The sequence below is a fragment of the Cicer arietinum genome, chromosome 6 (assembly GCF_000331145.2).
Source record: "Cicer arietinum cultivar CDC Frontier isolate Library 1 chromosome 6, Cicar.CDCFrontier_v2.0, whole genome shotgun sequence".
In the NCBI taxonomy this organism is placed as follows: Eukaryota; Viridiplantae; Streptophyta; class Magnoliopsida; order Fabales; family Fabaceae; genus Cicer; species Cicer arietinum.
Window position 1 is genome coordinate 7,390,677 of NC_021165.2, and position 16,858 is coordinate 7,407,534.

Below are 16,858 nucleotides of genomic sequence, written 5' to 3' on the forward strand. Positions count from 1 at the left end.
CTAACAAATTACACGAGTTTAGTGAAAAAATTGGGAGAATTTTGGATTTCAATTTTGCTGGTTTGAGATTAGGATCATTGATGTAAATATTTAAAAACATAAAGGATGATTTTGACACTAAAAGAAAGATAAAGGACTAACTTGTTACAAAAAAAGGATAAATGACTAATCTATTATTTTCGTGTAACTTAAAAGGACCGCGATATGTATTTTGTCTAATTTATTTTAGGAAAAAATGAATTAGAAACATTTATCTGTAGATGTATTTCACTTGTGTTACGGAAGATTTTTCGATAACTGTGCTTGCCAAGGGTCAACTTTGACCCCATATTTTTCTAGATGTGCTTATCGAACATATTCAAGAAATGGTGCCACAACAATTTTTGTGTGTATGGATAATATATTCTTAATTAGAGAGTCAGGAGAAGAGATAAATAAAAAGTTAGAAATATGACAATAAGCCTTTGAAACACATTTTCTTCCAAAGTTGAAGTGAAATAGAGTATGTGGAATGAAAGTTTAGCAAAAGACAAACAAGTTCTAACACAGGTAATCTCCTTAGTAGAGAAGATGGTAGAATCTCGTCTTAGATGGTTTGGTCATGTATGGAGAAGATATGTAGAGGCACCAATATGAAGAATAGACCAAATGGGGGATAATCTAATAGTTATAGCCTATACATAAGTTATACTAAGGATAACTATAGGTCAAACCATCAGTAGAGATTTAGAGTTAAATGGTCTTTAGACCTAATACATGCAAAAATTTATGTTAAATGGTCTTTAGACCTAATACACGCAAAAAAAGCTGTGGATGGCATGTATCCTCTTTATTTGTTTTTTCTTTCCATGAAGAAATTTTAATCCCAACCTATGATACCTAGGCTTCTTGCACTGGCTACTTGCTTTGCAACTACAATGCTTCGCAAGTATGGGTTGCTACAACATAAAAAAGATACATGCATAGCAGATGGGTTGAATATGACAGGATTGCTTTCTCTTCCCCCAATTGAACCAGTGAAATTACAAACTGAAGTGGATTTTGGTCAAAAACTTGGTGAGCTGGCTCATTTCTTGGAGATCATCCGAACTCTGCAATTTAGGCATAGGACAGTATTCCAAAAGGCCAGTCGAGGATTGGTATGGTGCTCCACTGTTGTGCTACTTGTACTACTGATTATATTGTTGCATTGTTTTTCCTCAATATTAAATGTTATCTTAATTCTAATAATTACAGGTTGACAGTGGAGAAGAGTCGTCTGTTATGAGTATAGAAATACTGCACGAAGAACCCAAACTTGCAGTTCTTCCATCAGATTTAGAGTCATTGGATATGTTAAACCAACACGAGCTTTCTTTTCCTTTACCAGCATCAGGCGGTGGCAATAATGAGAATCTTGCGTTGGTACCTGTTGGTTCTGAGTCTAATTTGATCTCAGAGGAATTTGGTAACTTATCTCATTTGGAAAAGAAAGTCTTGCCTCTTGAAAATCCAAGAGAGATGATGGCACGCTGGAAGGTAGGTAATCCAGACCTCAAGACTGTGGTTAAAGATGCTCTGCTTTCTGGCAGACTCCCTTTGGCTGTTCTTCAACTGCATCTTCATCAATCAGAAGATTTAATTGCCGACAAAGGGCCTCACGATACTTTTACTGAAGTTCGTGACATTGGCAGAGCTGTTGCTTATGACTTATTTCTGAAGGTGATTTATATAATTTTCTACTTGGATATCACAAATCCCAATGAAAATAACATGACTCATAATGCAATTATACAGGGTGAAACTGAACTTGCTGTTGCAACACTTCAAAGACTTGGAGAGAACATTGAATACTGTCTCAAACAGCTTTTGTTTGGCACCGTAAGGAGATCCTTACGAGCCCAGATTGCTGAGGAAATGAAAAGATATGGATATCTAGGACCATATGAGTTGAAGATATTGGAAGACATGTCATTGATTGAGGTACGTGGAATTTGTTTGTCTTGTTTTGAGGTCAATATTGAGTACTGAAAAGAGAAATTTCCACGAGTTGAGACTTGCAATCATATTTGTATGTTTGAATGTGTATGTGTAGAGTCTCTATCCAAGCAGTGGTTTCTGGAAAACATATCATCACCGGCTGAAAGATACCAGTGTTCCATCAGATTCTGTTTCACCGGTAGAAAATAGATTAAGGCTCTTGCATAACCATTCATTTGATAGTCTTGTCATTGAATGTGGTGAGATTGATGGAATTGTCTTGGATACATGGATGAATATTGATGAAAATTCCTCTGCTCTGGAAGTTGACGATGATGATGCTCATGTTGGATATTGGGCTGCTGCTGCTGTCTGGTTTGATGCCTGGGAGCAAAGAACTGTTGACCGGGTTAGTTGTTTTCTGTTTTGTTACTGCATACTAGTGTTGATATTCATATTGTCGCTGAGTTTCGATGATGTGGATGATGATTAGAACCTTTTCCCTTTGATAGCATTCTGGATGCTGAGTTTTATATTTTCTCATAATTTACTAAATGAACGAAAGATTGAAGGTGGTGTTTCAGTAAGAATTCTTAATAATTGGATTTATTACCAGGACACCATTTATATGCATTTTGTCTTCGTAGCTATTGCTATTTGTTTTGTTCGAACATCGAACCAGATGGATCTAACCTTTGAATCAAAATTCTAGTTGTGACAATAATTTGCTTCCCTATATATGTATTCAGTCATGGTGCTGCTTTTAGTCGTTAATTCTATTTCTGCAACTATTCAAGGACAATTTTTATATTTTTTTATTTGTATTGATCATTCATTTTTGGTGTACAGATGATACTGAATCAATCTTTTCGTTCAGACATTTCTTTATTGTGGGAATCACAACTTGACTACCACTTGTGCCGTAATAATTGGAAGGAAGTCTTTAGATTGTTAGACTTAATGCCTGCATATGTCCGATCTGCTGGAAGCCTTCAGCTCAATTTGGATGTTGTACAGCCTGTGTCAACTTCACCATGCCATGTGAAGTCGTCTAATTATGGAAATTTTCTATGCTCTCTTGAAGAATTGGATTCTGTATGCATGGAAGTTCCAGATGTCCAAATATATAAGTTTTCACCTGATATTTGCTCTGGGTGGATAAGGATGCTTATGGAGGAAAAGCTTGCAAAAAGATTTATATTTTTGAGGGAATATTGGGAAGGGACAACGGAATTGGTAGCTCTTTTGGCTCGTTCAGGTTACATATCTGGCAAAAATAATTTCTGGTTGGAGGATGATCACAATGAGGCTTCATTAGTTAGAGATGGAACTGCACAAGCCTTGCATAAAATATTTGTGCACCACTGTGCACAATATAACTTGCCAAATGTTTTGGATCTGTACCTTGACCATCATCGTTTGGTCCTTGATCTCGATTCACTTTATGCATTACAGGAATCTGCAGTAAGTTTCTTTGTGTCCATTGTGTGTTATCATTGTTTGTTGTGTTTGATCTATTCTGATTGTTTGTACTTGGTTTTCATTTTTTGAAATCACGATACTATTAAGCATCGATAAGCTGTTGATTCACTGAAATTTGTAGGTTCTTTTTTAAAAAATTGGTTGGTTTTTGGACTATTTTGTCTTTGGTATTGTTATGCGTGTTTAGTGAAAAGTTCAATTAGGGTAACCCCTATTGGTTTTTGATAAAATAAGAGTTTAATGAAGATGAAGAATAGTACAAGGAATATGCCCCTTTAAAAGGACTTTGCATTTACCAAATAGAAGCCAATCACATAATTCTTTGTATCCCAAATCAGCTGTTGAGCATATAAAATGTCATGAGAAATACTAGAGTCACACTTCAACCAAATGCACAAGATAGTAGCATAGGCTACTCATTGCTGAGCTCTAAACTAAGGGGTCATGATACTAGATTACTTAGTTGGAGTACCTAATGTTTGAAATCGAGGCTTTGCTATATGTTACCTGTAGTATGCTTGGAACAAAAGATATTTACAGTTCACTTTTAATTTGAGCATATATTTGTTTAAAATAGTATATTTATCGATTTATCATTATAGCTTTCATATTATTGTGCTGCTTACTTTCCTCTTTTATTTAGATGTAAAGAGTTTTGTATTTATATCTTACTACTTAGGGGGCGTTTGTTTCAATGTATAAAATTATATACCAGGAATGATGTTCCTAGGAATCTTATTATTAGGAATATTATTTCCACAAACTTGTTTGGTAAGTGCCTGATATTCCTAGGAGCATTTTTAAAATTTTATTTAGTTTGAAGATATAAAAATTAAAAATAGAACAAATAAATAGAGGAAATGAGAAGTTATTGTTAGTTGTGTTCTATTTCATTGGTAATAAAAGATTCTCTCTAATACGGGAATGTAAAGTTGAGTAGTCGTGTAAATTTTTTTCTTGAGAATAAATAATACCCAATAATGCTTTTTATAATCTTGTACCAAACATGTGAATGTTATTTTCCCTAAACCCACATTTTTAAGAATGTTGGTGGAAACCTTGAAACAAAACATCTTTAAGGGTTGTCCTTAGTGGTGAAATTTCTTGTTATGTGCTCATTTCTGTTTTCTGTTGATCAACATTGTATATCAACAGGTTGATTGTGAATGGGCAAGATGGCTTCTCTTATCTAGAGTTAAGGGGTCTGAATACAAGGCTTCACTTGCCAATGCTCGTTCAATTATGTCACGTGATTTAGCTCCTAGAAGTGACCTTGGTGTTCTGGAGTTGGATGAAATAATTCAAACTGTTGATGACATAGCTGAAGGAGGGGGAGAAATGGCAGCTCTAGCTACTCTGATGCATGCTTCTATCCCCATTCAAAGCTGCTTAAATAGTGGTGGTGTAAATAGACACAGTAATTCCTCTGCCCAGTGCACATTGGAGAATCTTAGGCCGACATTGCTAAGGTTTCCTACATTGTGGCGCACACTTGTTGGAGCATGTCTTGGTCAAGATACGAAGGGCTTGTTGGTCACCAAAGCAAAAACTGGTTAGCTATTAACCTCAATTGCTCATTGACTCATCCCTCTACTCTCCTTTAGTTTTGCACTTAACTAACCCCAATTTTTTCATTGCGTCCAATTTTTCGTTTGTCACAAGTTGGACATGCAGCTTTATCGGACTATCTTAGTTGGCGCGATGACATTTTTTTGTCTACTGGACGTGATACTTCACTTCTTCAAATGCTTCCGTGCTGGTTTCCTAAGCCCGTAAGAAGATTGATACAGCTTTATGTCCAGGTCTGTTTTGCTCTTCATTTTGAGTGACTGGATACGGTTGCTGACTTTTCTCTGCAGTTTGTCTTTCTATTTCAATTCAAATTATACCTATCTGATATTTTTTCTTTAGAAAATGCTATGTTTTTATGTCATGTTAGGACAGCTTCATCACTGATCTTTTTCCCTCTCTTTGTTACTTTTAAATACCGTAATCTCTCATGTAGTTTGCATGCTATTGTGGATCCATTTCATGTATCTTCATGCTATCCAAGTTATGTAGTTTTCATTATATTATATTACAGGGTCCTCTTGGTTGCCAATCATTTTCAGCGTTCCCTATGGGGGAAACTTTGCTACACAGAGATATTGACTTATTCATAAGTCCTGATTTGCCTGCTGAGATAAGTGCAATCTCCTGGGAGGCAACTATCCAACGACACATTGAAGAAGAACTACACGGTTCATTACTTGAGGTATGTACATTTAATTTTATTGCTATTTTTTGTTTATTTTTTAACCATGTGATTCAGGTAGGGTGGATGAAATGAAATATTCTGGTGCGATCTGTGATAAAAAAGCACCACTCTAGCTTGAAGGAAAGTTTTACCACGAGTCTACAACTATAAGACTTCCAAGGTTAAATGAGACTAAATGTCAGGCAGTACTGATCCAACGATAACATAATCTTAGTATTGCAGATATTAGAATGTTAAGACGGATGAGTGATCATACAAGACATATAGAATAAGGGATACAATTAGTATTCTCACACAACTGGGTGCACCCACGTTTATCACAAGACTAAGTCTTTCACAATTTTATCCCTTTAAACTGGAAGTTAATTGTCAAAATCTTCATGTTGAGCATACAGCATACTGCTATTATTTTATAAAACTGTTACTGGTTCAATTTTTAGACTAGTAACCCATAACTTGGTCTCCTCATGGGTCAAAATTTGTTTTGCTCCAGTCCAGTTCCTTTGACTACAAGTTGCAATCTATTTTATTTTTATCAGCATCAAAAGGATCACGTCATAGCTACAGGTAGCATAGGATAACTTTCTTTTTTCCAGGAATTTTGTTAGATTGCTGGAATTAGTTTTGTTTCTGGAGGGTTAGACTGATATTTGTTTCCTCTTTGAGACTTGGGAATGGTTACCTTTGTTTCATTATGGAAGTGAGATTTATTGCGAGATTTCTCTATTACCTTTTGAGTATATATAGGCTACATGACCATTGACTCTCGTTGAGTTTTGATCTTGTGTAATTTTAGGCAGATATGTTTTTTTGAAGTGTTTCATGAAAATCCCATAGAAGAAACTATGACAGAGAGAAAGTTAAAGAGTGGGAAAGGAATTTTGGTCCGAACTAAATATTACTATTTATATTATTACATACATAGGGTATTTATAGACGCGTGCTTGACCTAACCCAAGAATAGTTACAACTAACTAAAAGGAATATAACTAATTCTAACTGATACAGCTATCAAAGATAGCTAAGGGCCTAAGACTACAGCTAAGCAATTCCTACTTGACACAAGACATATATACTCCCATATACTGTATATCAGTAATGCAAATTGATTTTTCAGGAAAATGGATTTGGACTTGAGCATCATTTGCATCGTGGACGGGCGTTGGCAGCTTTTAACCAAATTCTTGGCCATAGAGTTCAAAATCTGAAGTCAGAATGGGAAGCCAGTAGCTCATCTCATGGGCAATCTAACATTCAATCAGATGTTCAGAAAATTCTTTCACCACTAGAACAACGCGAAGATACTCTTCTTTCATCTGTGAGTTTTTTTTCTTTCCAAATTGCCTGGCTATGTGCTTGAAATGAGATATAAATTAAAGAAACCTTTAGAAATGCTATGTTTGTTACCTAATAAAAATCTTCAATTGATGACAAATATCAAAATCGGTAACGTCATTGCTCCCAAGCCCAGCTTTCAAATGTGGTTTGTCAATAACCAATTTAAATTAAAAGTTTAAAGATGTCACATAAAGTCATAGAACCAATTAAACCTTATAGGTCACTCAAAGTTTAAAGATGTCACATAAGGTCATAGAACCAATTAAACCTTATAGGTCACTAAAAGTTTAAAGATGTCACATAAACCTTGTGAAGAACCAATTAAACCTTATAGGTCAAGCTGTTTGGTTAAGGGGCATCAATAACTTTATATCTTTAACTCTATTTGCTTGGAATTCTATTTGTTCTATGCTGGACATCCTTCCTAATATGTAACATTATTGGCTCTTTGCTTGGTTTTATATTTTTTTATTCATTACAAATGCCTGATAAGAAAACCACTCATTGAAATTTTGAATGGTAGATTGAAAGCTTTGTGCTTGAATTTTCAGGTTTTGTCAACTGCAATTTTGCATTTTGAGGATTCTATGCTTGTTGCTTCATGTGCTTTTCTTCTGGAGCTATGTGGTTTATCTGCCAGCAAGATGCGCATCGACGTTGCTGTGCTAAAACGGATATCTTCTTTCTACAAATCAAGTGAAACTAATGAAAATCTCAAGCAATTATCACCTAATGGATCTGTGTTTCATGCCATATCCCATGAAGGTGATGTAACAGAATCTCTTGCTCGAGCTCTAGCTGATGAATACTTGCACAAGGATTCTCCTGTAATTGCTTCCAAAGTGGGAGCTTCAAGTAAACAGTCTTCACGAGCTCTTATGCTTGTCTTACACCATTTGGAAAAGGCAAGCCTTCCACGGTTGATTGATGGAAATACCTATGGGTCATGGATATTATGTGGAAATGGTGATGGAAATGAGTTAAGATCTCACCGAAAGGTTTCCAGCCAGCACTGGTCTTTGGTAACAAATTTTTGTAGGTTGCACCAGCTTCCCTTAAGTACAAAGTACCTTTCTGTATTAGCAAGAGACAATGACTGGGTATGTTTCTACGTTTGTTATTTCTTCTATTAATTCCTCAACCAATAAACTTAGGATTTTTTGGTTCCTGTCAGATTGAATTTTTGTCTGAAGCTCAGATCGGAGGATATCCATTTGATACAGTAGTCCAAGTGGTAAATCTTGTATCCTATTTTAACTCAAAAAGTTTAAATTGTGTAAGTTATGTTGAAATGAAATTTCTTCTTATATCTTTGTGATTACGAATGCAGGCATCGAAAGAATTCAGTGATCCACGTCTCAGACTTCATATGTTAACAGTTTTGAGAGGAATGCAATCGAAGAAAAAGGCAGGCTCCGCATCATTCTTGGACACACTGGAGAAAAACAGTGAAACAACGTTTCCTGATGAAAACATATGCATTCCAGTTGAACTCTTCCAAATATTAGCAGTGTGCGAAAAGCAAAAGTGTCCAGGGGAGGCTCTCTTGATTAAAGCAAAAGAGTTGTCCTGGTCAACATTGGCAATGGTTGCTTCATGTTTCCTTGATGTCTCTCCATTGTCATGTCTGACAGTGTGGTTGGAAATTACTGCAGCAAGGTATCATAACTATTTTTAAATGATGATTTCATAATCATATTCTGGTTATGGTTTCTTTTTATTGTTTGATATCTTAAGCCATTTCTGCTGTGAAGGGGCCTGCAGTCTTGTGGGATTTGATTTATGTTGTGTATTACTGTATTAAAGTAGTCTGATGTGATATTTAGTCAAAATTCGTCTTTTATCGATATACTTTAGTATAATGGGTAACATCATTGATGAAATTAAATTGGACAGCAGCTGGAATAATATTTTCATGTGACGAGTTTCTCATGAAATCCACTGCTGAATTAAAACTTCCATCATAATTATTATGCTTAGAAATTTTACATTAATCTGCAACGGTTTAATTATATTGCATCAACACATATTAGGTTTTTATATTGGTTCTAACTCATCCTTACTATTGCTTGTAAGGTAGGGGTGCTTCTCTTTATAAATTATGTTTAGGTCTTATCTCTACTCAATGTGGGACATGGGTTTTTCCCAATAGAACATGTTAAAACTAATGTGCTCTTGAAGAATCAAGATAAATCATATTTGATTCTCTATGATTTTATATTATTTTATTTATTTTTATGATTCTGTCATTATTACTATTGTAATTTCTTTTCTTATATAAACAGTCAAAGATTGTAGTAATAAAACATGAAAGTATTATTCCATTACTTTCTTCATGTGCATTATATTTTTTTACTGTTAGTGTCCAATTTTATTTTTTTTAAGTCTGTATGACAAGCACAAGAGCAATGTTTTCTAATTGACTCCTAGTTGGAATTAGTTGTTAAAGGTCCAAGTGTTTGAAGTCTTTTATAAGTGTTAACTGATCCAGACAAACTCAAACGTGTGTCACTTCAATGATTGTAACTCATTTCCTTTTATGTTTTGGACAGAGAAACTTCATCGATCAAGGTGAACGACACTGCTTCTCAGATTGCAGACAATGTTGGAGCGGCTGTAAATGCAACAAATTCCCTACCTGTAGGTGACAGAGTACTCACATTTCATTATAATAGGCAGAGTCCTAAACGTCGACGGTTAATAAGTCCTGCTTCACTAGACTCCGCAGCTTCTGCAATGTCTGACATCTCAAGTACTTCTATAAATGAAGGAATATTTCATTCCCAAGGTAAGACTATGGAGGATGAAATAACAGAAGAACAATGTGGATCTGTTAATGTTGCAAGGGTTTCCGATGAAGGACCTGCTTCTCTTTCCAAGATGGTTGCAGTGCTTTGTGAACAGCAGTTGTTCTCACCTTTGCTAAGGGCGTTTGAGATGTTCCTTCCATCATGTCCCTTGCTGCCATTTGTCCGTGCTCTTCAGGTTTGGCAACTAACTCAAAATTCATATGTTCATTTAGTATACATGAGACAAGTAAATGCTATATTCTCTTTTTTTTAATTTGCTATTGTGACTTTTCAGCGAAATGTCAAAATGTTTTGGTATTCAAGAACCAGTAACTGGTTATTTTCATACTTTGTAACTTGACTTTCTTTCAGTCTATTTTTTCTAATAAAAAATAGAACTTAATATTAAAATTAGGGAATGATACAAAAAAGAAAATTCTCAATATTAAAATTCAATAATAATCTTAAAAACTCAAGACAAATAATGGGCTTCCTAAACAAGAGGAATTTACTTGGAAAAATTGTAACTTAAGAATCAAGCGAATGCAAATAACAAAATTTTAGAACCTCCAATTTTTGGTATAAATATATTAGAGAGAACGTTCTTTGGAAATATTATTTTACCAATCGGAAAGTGTATTTTTAACCAAATCTTTTGCATGGGTTATGATATCTCTGGTGCAATATTGATATCAACCTGATATACCTGTGGTACTTTTTAATTTGATTTTGGCCTTAATTTAAATGTAATAGCCTGCCAATTTTGGATTTTCTTTTTCCTTTAGGCATTTTCACAAATGCGACTCTCAGAAGCTTCTGCACATTTGGGCTCCTTTTCTGCTCGAATTAAGGAAGAACCGATGCACGTACAGGCAAATTTAGGAAGAGAGGGGCAGATTGGGACATCATGGATTAGTTCTACTGCTGCTACAGCTGCTGATGCTGTGCTTTCAACCTGCCCTTCTCCATATGAGAAAAGATGCTTGCTGCAACTTCTTGCTGCCACAGACTTTGGTGATGGTGGATATGCTGCGGCATACTATCGAAGGCTTTATTGGAAAATTAATTTAGCAGAGCCTTTACTTCGTAAAGATGATGAGTTGCATTTAGGTAATGAAAATTGGGATGATGCTTCACTCTTGTCTGCACTAGAAAAAAATAGACACTGGGAGCAAGCAAGGAACTGGGCCAAGCAGTTGGAGGCCAGTGGTGCACCCTGGAAATCTGCTATGCATCATGTTACTGAATCACAGGTAGTATTTAAGTTTGTAAACCTGTTTATGAAATGGAGTCGTTATTATAACCTCAATTGAGTGGAAGTCAATTGTTCCTATATTTGAACCTCGGTTAATTGCATGGTTTATACAAAAGCAACAGAATTAATTTATAATTATAGGGTTTTTTTCATCGCATTTTGTAGACATCGGTACAGATTCTTGATCTGACTGCTTTTATATTGTCTCTTAATAATTATAATTTTCCATCCAACATACTCAACTAGTTAATATTACATCGGTGGATATTAAACCAATGCAGAAACTATATTGGAAACTGCAAAGTTTAGGGATATGAGCAGCGTTTTCTTGTCATGTTACATATAACATCTAATTGTTTAATCACTACTTCTCTGTGATTCATTTACCTTGCACAGAATTGTCTAATGGATTTATTAAGTTCTTTTACTCATACTGTAATTATGTTGTTTTAATAAATTTTAGTGCAGATTATCACTATGTCATTTGATCAAATGGATGGCCAATATCCCTTGTATTGAAAATGCTTGAGTTAGATTACTTTTTGCTGTAAATCTGTGCTATGATGGAGCTTATAATTTTTCTTTGCCATTTTGCATATTTTTTTATGACATTTAGCTATTTTAGATTATATATTTTGGATATTTCACATGAACTCATCTCTCTCTCTGCCTCTTCTACAAATGCTAGGCTGAATCTATGGTTGCTGAATGGAAGGAATTTCTTTGGGATGTGGCAGAAGAGAGGGTTGCTTTATGGAGCCACTGCCACACACTATTCATCAGATATTCCTTTCCTTCTCTTCAAGTATGTTTGATTTCTAGTACAGTCAGTGTTCAGATAAAGAAATATATGGTGTTTCTTTATGCTAAAAGTTTATTCCATTGTAATGATTGCAGGCTGGGTTATTTTTTCTTAAACATGCCGAAGCTGTTGAGAAAGATCTTCCTGCAAGGGAGCTTCATGAACTTTTATTGCTTTCTCTGCAATGGCTGAGTGGGATGATTAGTCTTTCCAACCCGTATGGAACATATTTGAGGATTACTTTCTGTTTCAACTTAATTAATGTCTTTATTGATCTTGTTGCTGAATTTTTCAGTGTCTGCCCGCTGCAACTTCTGCGTGAAATTGAAACCAAAGTATGGCTCTTAGCCGTTGAATCCGAGACTCAGGTGAAGAGTGAAGGAGACATCAATTTTACCTTTTCTATCAGGGAGAATGCTAGCAAGAACGACTCCAGTATTATTGACCGAACTGCAAGTATAATAGCAAAGATGGACAACCATATAAATACAATGAGGAATAGAACTGTAGAAAAATATGAGTCCAGGGAAAACAACCAAATCCCTCACAAGAATCAAGTGGTGGATGCTCCTCTTTCAACTTCTTTTGGTGGGAGTACAAAGCCAAAACGAAGGGCCAAAGGATATGTGGCGTTGAGACGCCCAGCTCTTGACTCGGTAGAAAAAAGTGCAGATACCGATGATGGATCCAATACTATCAGTTTCAAAAATGAGTTGCAATTACAAGAAGAAAACTTGAAAGTGGAGATGTCTTTTTCTAGGTGGGAGGAAAGGGTTGGAGCAGCAGAGTTGGAAAGAGCTGTTCTTTCGTTATTGGAATTTGGGCAAATCACTGCCGCCAAGCAACTACAGTACAAATTCTCCCCTGGACAAATGCCATCCGAGTTTAGACTTGTGGATGCAGCCTTGAAGCTTGCTTCTATGTCAACTCCTCCTAGCAATATATCAGTGTCAATGCTTGATGAGGAAGTGCGTTCAGTTATGCAGATGTATGGTTTAATGAATGATAAGCACCGTGTTGACCCACTTCAGGTAATTTTCCAAACATCCTCTTCCCTTCCAAACCCTAATATTTTTTCCATTGATGTTGTACAATATTGGCACAAAATGCTAGATTTTGGAGAGTTTGGTGGTCATTTTTACGGAAGGCAGTGGGCGTGGGCTATGTAAGAGAATAATAGCAGTTATAAAAGCTGCAAACACCTTGGGCCTCTCATTTCTTGAGGCATTCAATAAGCAACCAATTGAGCTACTACAGCTGCTTTCTCTTAAAGCACAAGAGTCCTTTGAGGAGGCCAAATTTCTTGTGCAGACTCATCCGATGCCAGCTACCAGTATTGCTCAAATACTTGCAGAATCTTTCCTGAAGGTTTGATTCATTTTTATTATTAAGATATAGTTAATGATGTTCTTACTATAATTGGTGTATGGAAATTTGTTGATGACATCTAATCTTAATCATTAGACAGACTTTTTTGTGTGCATGCTGTTTCCTATCTATTGAACAAAAAAACTAACCTGGATTTGTGAATTTACGTCATTATGATTTACAGTTTTGTAATTTACATGTCATGTCTGTTATGAAGAGGTCTTGTTAAACAACTCTGTTTAGATATAACTTTGTGAAGTAAATAGGGACTAATATATGATTTATTGCTAATTAAGTATTTATATTGTACAGGGTGTGTTAGCTGCACATCGTGGAGGATATATGGATTCACAAAAAGAGGAAGGCCCTGCTCCCCTGCTGTGGAGATTCTCAGACTTCTTGAAATGGGCAGAGCTTTGCCCCTCTGAACCAGAGATCGGGCATGCTTTAATGCGATTGGTGATAACTGGACAAGAAATACCACATGCCTGTGAGGTAACATGTTGATAGTTGTCTCTTACTCTTTTTTGCAATCTTGTTCAGAAATGGTGAATTCAATCAGATTCTGTTGGGAAAATTCTAATTCATGTTATCTGAGACGATGATAAATTTAGTCAAATGCTGACTGTGATTCCCTTTACTATTCTCTTTTGTAAAAAGAAATTTGTGAATACAGAAGAATATTACCAGTGTTGTAGATGGCGGATGGCATAACGACCTATTGATAGACTATCAATAAATAAATAAAATAAAAAAGACAAGAGTGGTGTAACAGCCTGCAGAAATAATAAAAATCCAGAAGACTATCAATATATATTGAAAACCATGGACTTAATTGATAGAAAATATCATTAGTCTCAATCACAATGTCATAAGCAACTAACAACCACTTCTCATCAAATTCAACACTTACAAATAACAACAAAAGTGGTGTTTGTATCTCCTTCAACTGGATGGCGAAATTTCCATCCAGGGTCAGTTCTGCTAGCCGTTCCCAGCCCTTTAATTTTGTGAGGATATTTGTTCTTTAGACGTTGTCTTCAAACTCAAATGGCTACATGAATGGACAAAAAAAACCAAAGACAGTAAAAGGATAAACAATTAAAAACAGAATTAAAGGGATAATCGTTGAGAAGCTGTAATCTGGATAAGAGAAATATAAGTTAAGTATTGGAAAAAACTCAAGTCCAATATTGATAAGAGATAGAGCTCTATAATAGTTTATAAAGAGAGCACCCCTCACCTTATAAGTCGTTTTTGTGAGGATGAGTTATGCCCAATATAAAAATCTAAGATTGAGAATGTTTCTTAATGATTCTGGCTGAGTCATTCCTTTGTCTTGAGCTGACGATGTTCTTCCCATGAAATTGACATTTTCAGGTTGAGCTTCTTATTCTGTCCCATCACTTCTACAAATCATCTGCTTGCCTTGATGGAGTTGATGTTCTCGTGGCCCTTGCTGCAACTAGGGTTGATGCTTATGTGTTGGAGGGTGAATTCTCGTGTTTGGCTCGCCTGATAACTGGAGTTGGAAATTTTTATGCGCTCAATTTCATTCTTGGAATTCTTATAGAAAATGGTCAATTGGATCTTCTTCTTCAGAAGTATTCTGCTGCCGCAGACACAAACACAGGCACTGCTGAGGCTGTCAGAGGATTTCGAATGGCAGTTCTTACATCTTTGAAGCATTTCAACCCTAATGACCTTGATGCATTTGCCCTGGTTTGTATTCTTTTCTATATTGATCAAGTGTCAGCTACTCAATGTTGTCAATATAGCATATAAATAATTATATAGACTTATGGTTACATACAAATACAATTAATTAGTTAATGATATTGTACAAGTCAATACCAATTATTTTATATTAATAATTATTTAGTCCAGTTATGTGCCACTTTGTGTGCCCTTGATCAAATGATTTCTTTTTTTAAGAAATAACTGGGGGATTATTGAAATACTTAACTTCATCATTATCCTGCTTTATATTATATGAATGTGTGTGGTATATAATGTTGCATATACTGTGTTAAAATGCTAATAGCTGTTTCCGAGCATCGATTTAGGAAGTGGCTATGTTGCATTTTCCACTTGCCCGTGAAGTTTTTTCTTCTTGTTTCTCTATTCCTTATTGTCTCGCTGATGCTTAACTTCTTTCAATATGAAGCAAACTATAAACAAATAGATTTAAAATGTGATAAAATAGTGATTATATAATTTTGTTCTTTACAGGTCTACACTCATTTTGATATGAAACATGAGACAGCTACTCTTTTAGAGTCTAGAGCAGAGCAATCGTGTGAACAGTGGTTTCGCCGCTATAACAAGGACCAGAATGAAGACTTATTGGATTCCATGCGCTACTTCATTGAAGCTGCTGAAGTTCACTCTTCCATTGATGCTGGCAATAAAACACGTAAGGATTGTGCTCAAGCTTCCCTTCTGTCCCTTCAAATACGAATGCCAGATTTCAATTGGCTTTATCAATCAGAAACCAACGCTAGACGAGCCTTAGTTGAGCAGTCTCGTTTCCAAGAAGCTTTAATTGTAGCTGAAGCTTATAACTTGAACCAGCCAAGTGAATGGGCTTTGGTACTCTGGAACCAAATGCTCAAACCTGAAGTCATGGAGGAGTTTGTAGCTGAATTTGTGGCAGTTCTACCTCTTCAGCCTTCAATGTTGAATGATTTGGCAAGATTTTATAGAGCTGAAGTGGCTGCAAGAGGGGATCAATCTCATTTCTCTGTATGGCTCACAGGGGGAGGGTTGCCTGCTGAATGGGCTAAATATTTAGGAAGATCATTCAGGTGTTTGCTGAAACGGACAAGGGATTTGAGGTTGCGAGTGCAGTTGGCTACAGTGGCAACTGGATTTGGGGATGTAATTGATGCATGCACGCAAGAAATGGATAAGGTCCCTGACAATGCGGCACCCTTAGTGCTAAGGAAAGGTCATGGTGGAGCTTACCTCCCTTTAATGTGAAACTTTCTGCTGTAAATTACCATATGATTGGACAGACCAGGTTGGACAGGAAGATGGTTCTTGACCTTGACCCATTGCTGGTTCGAAAACAATGTGGGGTCATTGTTGACACATTGAAGGTGCTGAGCCGAAACTGGAATGGCTGGACAAAATGAAAATTGAATGGGTTGTTGATCTATATACACATGTATATTTTTTGGTTGAGTAAATGATCGATGTTTGTATATTAGGCAAATTGTATCTGTAGCTCATTCTTGTAAACACCCTTTAATAGTTTTTGTTTTCTCCAATTCTTTTGTAGGGAAGACGAGGGTAGTTTGTTGTCGGTTTTGAGGCCAATAGAATAGGATATCCCATTGGTTTCTTTTTCTTTTATTATCCATAATGTATAGTTCATGTACATGAATATAAAAATACATTTGCTAGGTTTTACATAGATGCTCCTGTTTCTGTATGCCTACAAAACTTGGTTCAATGTCTCGTCAAGTTCTTGACTATCCTTGGTTCTTGCTTAACAGATTGATATGACAAACAATTAAACTCTACTCCTCTATTTCATATCTTTGGTAGTTTAGGGTTTTTGTACATGGATTAATAAATTATTAAGTTGATTTAGATTTGTTCTA

The 16,858-nt window shown here is 35.8% G+C and overlaps 1 protein-coding gene across 2 annotated transcripts in view; it reads left to right on the forward strand.

Moving 5' to 3' along the window:
• The window catches only part of LOC101511453 (uncharacterized), a 28,942-nt gene extending 12,274 nt beyond the window's left edge, over window positions 1-16,668 (forward strand). For both annotated transcript variants that reach the window (XM_004503946.4, XM_027336281.2), the window contains 21 exons: window positions 884-1,139; window positions 1,237-1,701; window positions 1,777-1,962; window positions 2,075-2,368; window positions 2,809-3,423; window positions 4,597-4,993; window positions 5,104-5,243; window positions 5,525-5,695; window positions 6,816-7,016; window positions 7,588-8,136; window positions 8,211-8,270; window positions 8,367-8,695; window positions 9,589-10,021; window positions 10,611-11,078; window positions 11,769-11,885; window positions 11,978-12,099; window positions 12,178-12,913; window positions 12,996-13,250; window positions 13,563-13,745; window positions 14,631-14,972; window positions 15,483-16,668. In XM_004503946.4, coding sequence (XP_004504003.1) covers window positions 884-1,139; window positions 1,237-1,701; window positions 1,777-1,962; window positions 2,075-2,368; window positions 2,809-3,423; window positions 4,597-4,993; window positions 5,104-5,243; window positions 5,525-5,695; window positions 6,816-7,016; window positions 7,588-8,136; window positions 8,211-8,270; window positions 8,367-8,695; window positions 9,589-10,021; window positions 10,611-11,078; window positions 11,769-11,885; window positions 11,978-12,099; window positions 12,178-12,913; window positions 12,996-13,250; window positions 13,563-13,745; window positions 14,631-14,972; window positions 15,483-16,232 — 7,069 coding nt within the window. In that variant the 3' untranslated portion in view covers window positions 16,233-16,668. The remainder of the gene's footprint in view (window positions 1-883; window positions 1,140-1,236; window positions 1,702-1,776; window positions 1,963-2,074; window positions 2,369-2,808; window positions 3,424-4,596; window positions 4,994-5,103; window positions 5,244-5,524; window positions 5,696-6,815; window positions 7,017-7,587; window positions 8,137-8,210; window positions 8,271-8,366; window positions 8,696-9,588; window positions 10,022-10,610; window positions 11,079-11,768; window positions 11,886-11,977; window positions 12,100-12,177; window positions 12,914-12,995; window positions 13,251-13,562; window positions 13,746-14,630; window positions 14,973-15,482) is intronic.
• The last annotated feature ends 190 nt before the right edge of the window (window positions 16,669-16,858 follow it).